This window comes from Acanthisitta chloris, unplaced genomic scaffold, assembly GCF_000695815.1.
Source record: "Acanthisitta chloris isolate BGI_N310 unplaced genomic scaffold, ASM69581v1 scaffold4664, whole genome shotgun sequence".
In the NCBI taxonomy this organism is placed as follows: Eukaryota; Metazoa; Chordata; class Aves; order Passeriformes; family Acanthisittidae; genus Acanthisitta; species Acanthisitta chloris.
In genome coordinates this window covers 36,097-47,205 of record NW_008670829.1, presented here as the reverse complement: position 1 = coordinate 47,205, position 11,109 = coordinate 36,097, and the positions used below count along the sequence as shown (strand labels likewise).

The 11,109-nt window shown below is 40.5% G+C and overlaps 1 protein-coding gene across 1 annotated transcript in view; it reads right to left on the bottom strand.

Moving 5' to 3' along the window:
* Positions 1–11,109, bottom strand: part of LOC103801405 (chromodomain-helicase-DNA-binding protein 9-like) — a gene marked incomplete at its 5' end in the record, with an annotated part of 52,816 nt that overhangs the window by 6,601 nt on the left and 35,106 nt on the right. The window contains 12 exon segments of the mRNA XM_009073819.1: positions 479–647; positions 1,411–1,683; positions 3,106–3,266; positions 5,426–6,334; positions 6,585–6,787; positions 6,914–7,133; positions 7,294–7,336; positions 7,647–7,704; positions 8,379–8,496; positions 8,620–8,723; positions 9,473–9,562; positions 10,513–10,672. Of these exon segments, the coding sequence (XP_009072067.1) occupies positions 479–647; positions 1,411–1,683; positions 3,106–3,266; positions 5,426–6,334; positions 6,585–6,787; positions 6,914–7,133; positions 7,294–7,336; positions 7,647–7,704; positions 8,379–8,496; positions 8,620–8,723; positions 9,473–9,562; positions 10,513–10,672 (2,508 nt within the window).

Here is an 11,109-nt window from a genome sequence, read left to right as displayed (position 1 = left end):
GTGGTGTGTGTTCATAATGTATGATACCACCATTCTAATCAATTAGCAATACACTAAATGACACTGTGGGAGAGTACTCATGTGCTCCACACTGCAGAGAATTTCTCCAGACTGCTGTTTAGAACAAGTAATATTGCAAACATCTCTCTCCCATGCCTAAACATGGAGATCCACAGAAAAACACAGAAAATAAGATTTAATACCAACCCTTATGCTGTGCCAGGGGAAGTTTAGGTTGGACATTGGGAAGAATTCCTTTACAGAAAAGGGTGCTAAGACATTAGAATGTGCTGCCCAGGGAGGTGGTGGAGTCACACCCTCTGGAGGTGTTTGAGGAAAGACTGGGCACAGCACTTAGTGCCAGGGTCTAGTTGACATGGTGGTGTTAGGTCGTAGGCTGGACTTGATGATCTCAGAGGTCTTTTCCAGCCTTAATGATTCCATTCTATGATTCCATGCCCTCTAGCATTTTCTGTACCTGATTTGGGAAGTGATTTGGGGAAGTTGACAAGGCTGGTTTCGGAAGCATTCTGCAGTTCCCGGAGCCGAGCCAGGTATTGCTGCTGTCCCAATGCACCTTCGTCGCTTTCAAACGGCCTTTTCTGAGACAGTCCCTGCTTCTGAAAAGTCAATTTCAAACCACCTTCCTGTTAAATAAATGCTAGGGTTAGAAGAGCCTCTTCTGAAGGAGAAACGACTACTTCAGAATCAGGATTCTCACATACAAACAGTTACTCCAGAAGAGGTGAGAAAGAATGAAAACACTGCATTAGACCTTAAAACAAGTGTTGCTTCTTCACGTAACCCCACATTTGAACAGAAATTTCATGTTAAGTGAAAAATCCAGACAATGACCAGCTGAATACCTCCTGAATCCAATGCCAAACCCAGTTAGAAGAGGAAAGATTCATACGTTTTTATGTGCAATGAACAGGCCTCTAATTACAGATTAAGAAAAATGTTTGAAACTTCTAGCCTGCATTTAGACCAGGAAATTTTCCTATAATCCTCTAAAAGGCCATGAAATAACGAAGTGCTCGCTGCATAGGACATGCTGAAATGTTTCAAAAAGGCAGAACAACAGAAATACCTTTTCATACTAACCAGATTTCTTAGAAACAGCATGAAATAGGCTGAGGAAGCCCCAGAATGAATTTCAATTCCGAGAGAGAAATAGCAACGATTCCTTCCAGTGGCTTATGCAAATCAAAAAACCAGAAACACCCAAAAAAAGCCTCCCAAGAAACCAAACCCAAACCCCAAACACTCAATGCCCAGAAGCAGCAGACCCAAATACCCACAAACAAGTGTGTGAAGGAAGTGAGAGTGAGAGCAGGCAGCCACTTGCAGGTAAAGCATGCCGCACACCGCAATCGCAACCAGGTCCTAGGGCAATAAAAATAAACATACGTCATTGATTTTCACTGTAAACTCCTTTTCTCGTACATGCTTCTTCACCTTTGACATCTGTGCTGACTGGTCATATTCTTCTTTAACACCTGCAAGAGGAGGGGTCGGTGCACTGGGCTCACTGTAATCGGCAGTGGCACCTGAACTGTCCAGAAGTTTGGTTGTGTAGAAAGATGCCACCGTGTTGCTGTCGTAGCTTCTCCTGGCTGAAGGCCATTTACCTTTCAACACTGTTTGACAAATGCTGTCAAGTCGATTAATCATAACTCGATCCTAAAAAACAGAGAAAATAGTTTTGTAAGAGGAATATTTACCAACACTGTACTCATTATCTTCTAACTCTAAACCAAAATGAAATGACAATACTTTTATCACTGGACTTGGACTTGAAAGATTCTCAAGTTCCTGGAATTGCCCTGATTCCCTCTAAGTTTTTGAAAGTCTCCTCTGTACTTAATGTCACTACCTACTTGTAAACAAATACACAATCTCTCTCGTCTGTATGTGGTCTGGGGCCTGCAAATGCTTCAAAGAGATTATCTCACTGATCTTTAAAGGAAACTACCAAAGCAATGTTTGTATGTCTGGCTTTGACTCCCTGGTAGCAGGATCTGAACCTGTGAGCAAACAGCATTCATAAAACTGAATCCACAGACTTTTATCCATATCTCTTTTTAGCTTTTGAAACCACATTATTCCTCATTCCTGTTCTTTAGACACCAAACACAAGTAAGACTTCACACACCTCCCATAATACAGAGACCTCATGTCCCAATAGACACAGCCTAGTCCACCAAGACTTGAGAAACCACCAACTTTCCTGATAATTTCACAGGTCAGTTATTTTGTCAAATAGAACATGTGAATGTTAAAATTACAAGTTTTGTAAGCAAACACTTTTGTCAAGTTCACCTTTATTTGATAATAGTAATTTTTTTACACTTGGAATGCCATTTTTCACAATGAGCCAAGCACCTATGACATGGAAGTTATGCTCCTCTCCTCAAAATGAATGTTCAAAAATGATGAAGAGTAGTATTTAGATTTAATCCAAAGAGGGACATGGAGCTCCTGGATGGGCCCAGAAGAGGGCAATGATGATTAAGGGACTGGAGCACCTCACTTATGAGTAAAGACTGAGGGAGTTGGGCCTGTTCAGTTTCAAGAAGAGACAACTGAAAGGGACCTCATTAATGTATTCAAGTACATGAATGGGAAGTGCCAAGATGATGGAGCCAGGCTCTTCCCACTTGTGGAAACCAATAAAACAAGAGGTAATAGCAAAAACTGATGCACAGGAAGTTCCATCAGAATATGAAGAACTTCTTTCCTGTGCAAGTCACTGAGCACTGAACAGATTACGCAGAGAGGTTGTGGATTCTCCCTCACTAGAGGTATTCAAGAACTGCCTGGATGCAGTTCCGGATGCAATTCTGAGCCATGTGCTCTGGAGTGGTCCTGCTTGAATAAGGAGGTTGGACCAGATGACCCACTGTGGTCCCTTCCAACCTAACTGATTCTGTGATTCTGTGACATGCACACTCCTGGAGTAAACGTAACAACTAAAAGCTCCTGAAGTTCAAATCCTATACCTGTGTCCCCTGTTTCAAAGTTTTGACATATCTAACTGAATACTAACATCACAGCCCATCTTCTACTATTATTTTGGTTTTCAAAGTTGCACTGGAAACTTGCCTTTGGCCAGTAGGATGCAGCCAACATGTATCCACCTTGTAGGAGATAACCAGAATTCGGTGTTCCATTGTTCATCTGGAAACTGTCTTGTGTCTCATCTTGTGTGGTGCTCAGAGAGGCCACACTCTCCTCATCATATGCTTTCATGTGTGGAGTTCCTTCTGCTAAACAAAACCACTCACATCATTTCATGTCGCAATGAAGTCAAAACACACATTGCCAGAGGTTCAGGTGAACAAACACACAGAACAATGTTCAGAGAAAGTCCAAACACAAAGTTAAACTAATAAATAATCTGTTAGGTTTTTTAGGATGACTGATGATTTAGGCATGTAAATTCCACACATATTCCCATTAATATCTCAAGAGCTTAACGTGTTGAACATTGAGTTATTTGAAAACAGACATGCTTCAAGGTAATCTAACAGACAGTCCTCACTTAAAATATTACCTTTGTAAACAACATTCACTAAAACATAGGTTTAAATTGAAATCAAAGGTGAAATCATCAGAACATGGTAAACTTATTGGGATACTACAAGAACAGCCCATTCCATTTACTGGGTGGATTGCTGGCTGTTCCCTGTCCTGAACATGTGTGCTTGCATAATTTAATTGTTCAATTCTTAATCACTGAGGATTTTTTCCTAGTATCTTTCCACTGTGTCCTCTGAGCTTCTTGTCCTACTCTCATCATTGTTATTTTATTTCCACTTCCATCCAGACAACAATGTAATTTTCACTGTCACATGGCAAACAGTCTGAAACTAAAAAACAAGTGTTGCCTACATCAGCACAAGGAGTAAGAGGGACAATTCTACAGAAGTCAAATTTGTCCCTAATAATAGCTATGCCTTGAGTCATCTGACGGAATTCGTCAAATTTGTCCCTAATAATAGCTATGTATTGAGTCATCTGATGGGATTTAGCACTCCCATAAAAGATGCTTCAAATATGAAAAACATGCCAAAGACTTATAATTGCTGTCCAGAAAATGAAACAAAACCTGGGCTTAAAATTAAAATGCTGATGAAGTTAAGAGAATTGTCTATTCACCAATCTCTTCAAGACCAACTTGCAGCAAACAGCCACAAGACTGACTGACTTTTAGGAGATTCTGCAATCTGAGGATGGCATAATTACTTGCCTAAACAGACTGAGTTGGCACAAAACAAGCCTAATATTTGGACTTGTAGCACATGTTATAGGATCCTCAATCTCTATCCAAATATTTATGTTATATAAGCATTCCATTGCTCTCTCTGGTTTAATGTTTGCATACAACTGTTTACTCTGAATATGTCCTTCCACTGCTACAGGCAGCAGCATCTTAATCATTTTGTTTAAGTGGCATTTTACTTGTCCAGTAATCATTCCCCCAGTAAATTAACTCTGTGGTTTCCATTTGTCATTTCCACAGAAAAGAAGATCCATCTGAGTAACACGATAACCTTTTCCATAAGGTACTGGAAAAAATGTAGGTTCTTTACTTATGCTGTACTGCCTACCTTCACCCTCTTCCCTCTTCTACTACCATTAGTATCACACTAAAGAAACCTTTTCATATTCTGAGTTTCAATGGGACAAGGGTAGAGGACATTTCATAGCAGAAAAGTAAGGATTGTATTAAATAATGATTGGGTGGATTATTAAAAACTTTAAATCACTTCACTTATGAGAGGTTTTTGCTTCTACTATAAAGCTTTCAAAAAGTGTCCCTGTGTTACATGGTCCTATGTGCTACAATCACCTCAGTCTTTTCTAAGCAGGTAACTATTCTTAGGTGTTTGAAAATTTTCAGTGCAAGTAAACTGCTTGGGGCACCACCAGTGCACAAGGAAAAGCAGCTGCTCTGACTCTATAGCTTGGACAGGAGGAAGTTTGCAGGTTTCATGAAAGCACAGTGAGGAAGCTACAAAGACAGGTGAGCAAGAGTGGAAAATACAAACAGGGAAACCAAAAGAATCTCTCTGTTTAGGAGGGAAAAGAAAGAGCAGCAGGGAATAAACACACAATATATTTCCAGAAAACATGGGTCATTTGACCCTCCTCCCACACACGAACCACATGCACAGCAACTTTGCTTAGGGAACCAGTCAACATATGCTAAGGGCCTCATCCAAGGCACTGATAGGAAGCAGAGAAAGTGCAGCATCCCTGAAATTCTTCCACCTCACTTGGAAGAATCCAGCAAACATGTTTAAGTTTACTTTACGTTTGTTTAAGTTTACTTTTGTGGGATTTCTTTAGACATTTTTCCATTAAGAATAAACTTGTTCAGTTTAAGAGTTATACTGCAGAAGTAAGACTACACACATACCACGTTTTTGTGCCTCCTCTTCATCACTATCACTCTCTTCAGACGATGATGATGATGACGACGATGATGACGAAGACGATGAGGAAGAAGATGAAGATGCTGAAGAACAAGATGAAGACGATGAAGAGCTAGAGCCAGATCGAGAGTGTGAACAAGATGAGGAAGATGAAGAGGATGAAGATGATGACCTGGAAGAACATGATGATCTGTCTGAGTCAGAGTCTGAGTCAGAACTAGAGTCAGATCCCCTTTTGCTGACTCTCTGTTTTTTGGAAGCTGGGTTAGGAGTGAGAGGCTCTGTCCTTGCTGCCACCATGCGCCTGTCTGTTTCAGCCTTCACGCTAGGCCTGTGGTCTGTGATTTGCATTGGTGTGCCATTTTTTGGACTCAAAGGTTCAGATTTCATTATTGTCTGTGTCTCCTCTGTAGACATAGATTCCTCTTCAGAAGACTGAGGGTCCTCTTTCAGATTTTCATTCTTAGCTTTTGTGTCCTCAAAAGCATTTGCTTTAGCATCTGTCAACCTTGACTGAGGTGTAAGAGGAGAAGCAGATAATGCCATCTGGTACTGATGCAAGAGTGGAGTAGAAGTCCTTGAGAGTGCCACTTTGTTTTGATTATAGTTCCTCTGGGCAGACATAAATGAGAGTTCAGGATCACGAAGAATATGATAATCTGTCCTGCTAACTCCATGTTTAGCAGCTCCAATAAGTAAATCCCTGTCATGAGCCCCACATTCCCACCAGACAGGTAAGTCTGGGTTTGGCTGGCAGAGTTTTAGTCGTTCAAACAGCTGTGGGTGTCTGAGTGCCTGTTCTCGCACTTTCCGCAGGAGCTCGATGCGGTACAGAGTCCTGGACGCTCTCTCCTCCGTGATCGGCTGGATAAATATGTTTGGGTCTACAAGTTCTGTATTAAAACAAAACAAAGATGAGCATTTGACAAAAACAACAACCCACTGCAAATCAGCACCAGAAGTAGATGGCTTCAATCAGTGAATGTCTCCCCACTATAAGCGTTCAATTTTACTATCAACACGTTTCCTTAGTTCCTCCTCCCCCATTTTTATTTTGCAACACATGAAAGAAAAACCCTTTCAAGATAAGCACTGACAACACCAATTAAAGATACAACTCAAAGTGAAAACACCTACACCCACCTTCTTTTGAGGGGAGCCGACAGACTCTCCGGCACATGGACATGAACGCATACAAGTACTTCTCTAAGCTCTCATCAGTTTTCTTATGCAGTCGAGCCATCGCCCTGAACTTGGTCCAGTCAAATCGTCCCCTTTCAGGATCAAACACCACTCCAAACGTGGACACAACTCTGTAGAAGTCAGCTTCTTCTCTTCTTGTCCACCTGGATCAGCAACAACAACAAAAAAAGTGAAATTCTGTCATTTCCTTCACTGTCTGACATATCATTATTTCTTCAGTACTTTTTATATAAGGGCATATTAAAACTGCATTTGAATGCTGCACATACCTTTGCTGCCTTTCAATCTTAGCAGCCATCTTTGGATTTAGTGCAGCTTCTTCATATGGAGGCTGCATCATACTGGTTTGGATTGGGAATGTTGGCTGGATCTGCTGGGCCTGGCGGTTCTTGCTCGTTCGCTGATAAGCTGTGATGAGTCGGCGAAGACGTGTGGTTAAGGCAGACTGAGTGGGCCAATAGATTTTATCTCCTTCCATCATTTGTCCATCTATATTAAAACAAAGTCACAGGAAAAATAGAGTTACTAATTGCTTGTGCCTATGGTTGCACACTAGGCAATCTAAATACATATTTGCTAAGTGTCAGAATCATTAAACAATTCAAAACACAAAAACAGTTGGCTCAGATTGGAAGTTTTATGTATTTACCTCCATCTGCTATGACTAGATCACCTGGGGATGAAACATCATCCTGTAGAAAAACAAAAAAGAAGCACAATTTAAAATACAGCCCTCTCCAGAGGCTGAGATTAAACTTACATCTTGCAGACAATAAAGAAGAGGAGTAACATAGTTTGGACAAATGGCAAACAAGGCATACAACACAACCACACAACAATTCCCTCCCATTCCCACCCACCCAGACAATTGCAGAAACACACAGAGCAAGTTTTACCAATTTAGAGAAATACAGACAAAATTTCATCATTTGCTCAGTGAAAAGCTCTAAGTATTACATTCTAAGGGCATTAAAAGGAGTTATTAATCAGTGCCTACTATACCTCTATGTCATCTTTAAACATTGCTGGTGCTGGTTTATATTCTGGATCTTCTACATCCCTGTTAAAATTTCAACACAAAAGAAGCCATCTTAGTAATATTTTAGAAGTTGCTACATTCTTTTCAATTAAGCAAAACTGATATAAATTCAGTGGGATATACTGTATTTAATTTTCTATTTGAAACGAGGGCAATATTTCATGGCAGCTTTACCTTGATCTGCTCCCCCCAGCTCACTATCTGATTCAAAGATACTCTTTATGAGCACAGCTGATAACCTCACTGATGAAGCAATGAAGAAAGGCAGTTTTCTCTTTCAGCAGTTATCAGTAATTCTCAAACTGATCTACTGGGGTCACTGGTTAGCTACACAAGACTAACACACTGAGCTGTGGACAGAACTGAAACCAAGTTAAATAGGTCTGTACACTTTGCCTCTGAAGGATTTTGCACTTCAGTGTCTAAGAAATTTCTGATACAGCAACACAAGGTAGAGTCATTGGTAACAACAAGTTGCTGCATTTTCCCTTTAACTGTGAAACCCAAACTTCAATGGTTCTGTTGCACTGCTCCTAGGTCTTTTCCACTCCATGGGAATAATATCAAAGTATTCAAAACAGTGACATCAAACTAGTATAAAACCAGTCAGGAAGAGAATAAAGTACAGCATGTACATTCAGACTTGTTTGCTTTAAGGCCCCAAAACATTCCTGCCCCCTTCCACGTGCTCATACCCATCCATGTAATCATTTGCTCTCTGTTCAGCAGCAACTGCTTTTTCATCTGGCTTGCCAACCCGTTCCAGGAAGCACAGAGCTGGGTCTGCTCTGATAGTGTTGTATTTTTCATAACCTAGAAAGGAAAAAAAAGGGGCAAGAATTCAACTTTCAGAGTAAACCATCAAAAGAATTGAGTGCAGTGTGGTTTTATATTGGCGGGTAGGAAAGTACATACACAGTCAACCACATTACTCACCATGTTTAAAAACACCAATTAGAAGAGATTTATCTGCATCTGCATCCCACCACTCTGCAGGAACTTCAGAGTGATCTGGCTCAGGGACCCAAACATCAATTTCACTAAGGAGAATCACCAACAGCATATCAAGATCAGTGATATTCAGAGGAAGAAATAAATTTTTATATTCTCTGTACATTTCTACTTAATGTGGGATTTTAAACTTCAGCACACAAATACACTAAGACCCTAAAACCAGCAGTACAAAACACCCAGGTTGGTATTTTTTATTTGTCAGAGACCAGTAACAGGGACAGAACCAGTATACAATATTCTTTCCCTCTCAGTGAACTCTACCAACTCCCAGCAGTCTGTGCCTGTGTAACTTTGCAAACCAACAATTATCTGTGTTTGTGTTTAATAGCACGGGAGGGGCTGTTCTTCCACAAATGTTTCTATCCCCTACAAGCTCCTGTAGCAGTGAGCTCAAGAATTTCCAAGTGCCAATACTTGCATTTAAAAAAAAATTAAATTAAAAATTAGCAGAATCCACAGCACATAACCAAAAGCATGCATAAAGAGAGAGGGAAAAGCTGCCATTTAGAATATAAGTCTATCTTTCAGTCTATCAGTTTATTTGACTTACACTATTTTACTTTATACATCAAAACTCTCAAACATGAATCAGGACTTCCTCATCTCAAGCTGATGCAAAGTGTTCAGCAAACAATGAGCAAACAAAAACATGTTTCTCACTGCCTAAGGGTACAAATATTTAGTCTTAGCATTTCTTATTTAGGTCTAGGAATATTTGTAAATTTTCATCTGACATTTGATATAAACAAGGAGAAATGCTCTCTCAGTAGCTCACCTGGCATCAGTTCCATCAAACACCTTTTGAAATTCACTACCAATGACTTCTTGTTTTAAGTAATACAGCATTCTTACTCGAAGTAAGACCCTAAACAAAGAAGAGAAAGAAATACAAATATTAGCATCCTAAAAGCTTTCAATACTTGTGGCAGTTTTCTTTAGTCTTTTGTAGCATTCACAGAGATTTGAATTCATTTTCCTAAAACATACTTCCTTCAGTTTTAAGGGGAGATAACCTCCAATTCAGGTCATCTAACGGTTTTTATTGCAGTCACGTTTAGAAATTGTTTCACTGCAGAATTCTTTCAAATCCTAAAAAACCAGGGTCAGCACAACACTCCTCAGTTGCTTCACAAAATACTGCTAAGAATAAACTGCTATTTCCATTTTCCTGCTTTGAACATGCCCTGAGAAAGGATCGAGTGGGCTGATGATGAACATCTTCCACACCAGCTTTCCATTCCTTCTCACTTAGAATTTGGTGCACGACCCCAATGGCTTCTGCATGCTTTATCTCAATTCCTGACTGGAGCTGGATGACGTGTTCAAGCAGAACATGTCAAGTTTGGCTTCAGAAAAGTGATTTATCTAAAACAAGCTCATTCATGGCCATGACTAAGCTTCCAACAAGCTAGTGGCTCAGATTCTCAGAAGTCTAGAGAACATGCCAGGGAAACAGCATATAAGATTGAGGGGCAATGACTTCAGTGCTTTCAGTTTCTTTGCTAAGCACTCCCACTCTTCAGCCCTTTGGCTGCTGCAAGGCATCCCAAACATGCTAGCAAGATCTCTCTCTCTCTCCAAAAACACAGTTTCTTTACAAATTATAACAGAACTATTTTAAATACGAAATCATCCAGTCACCTCCTAATACACTGCAACCCACTTATTCTAACCAAGCTAACACCATTAACATTGGTTTCTTAGTAGTGCCACATGTATTTTAAAGTCTTCTAAGACGATGAGGAATTAGAAGAAAAAATCATCTTTAAAATGACCCAAACGTTAAAAGACATTCACACTTCAGCTACTGCTTACTTGTTGCAATGGTGTTTTATGTGCTTTTTGTATCCTTCATCTTGCAACAGATGTTCTGGATTGTATTTTCTGAGCCATTCTGCTTTGTGTATGTCAAAAGTGCTAGCCTGGGTCTTCACTTTTTTTCCTTTTCTTCCTCTAGGCACAGGGGCTGATAAGCCTATATAATGTAACAGATAGAAGGTATAGGTATAGATGCATATGATACTTACAGCTCCTTTATCAGAGAATCATAGAATGTCAAGGGGTTGGAATGGACGGGCCCCTAGAGATCACCCAGCCCCCCCCCCCGGCCCTGGGCGGGGACACCTCCCAGCAGACCAGGCTGCTCAAGGCTTTATCTGACCTGGCTTTGAACACTGCCAGGCTGGGATAGCCTGTACCAGTACTGTGACCTTCAGTGCAGAAAAAACACTAGCACCACAGTCTCTTTGTCTCTTAGAGCATCTCTGGAGTACGTCCTGGCTTTGAACACTGCCAGGCTGGGATAGCCTGTACCAGTACTGTGACCTTCAGTGCAGAAAAAACACTAGCACCACAGTCTCTTTGTCTCTTAGAGCATCTCTGGAGTACGTATCACCAGCTACAAGCAGGAGA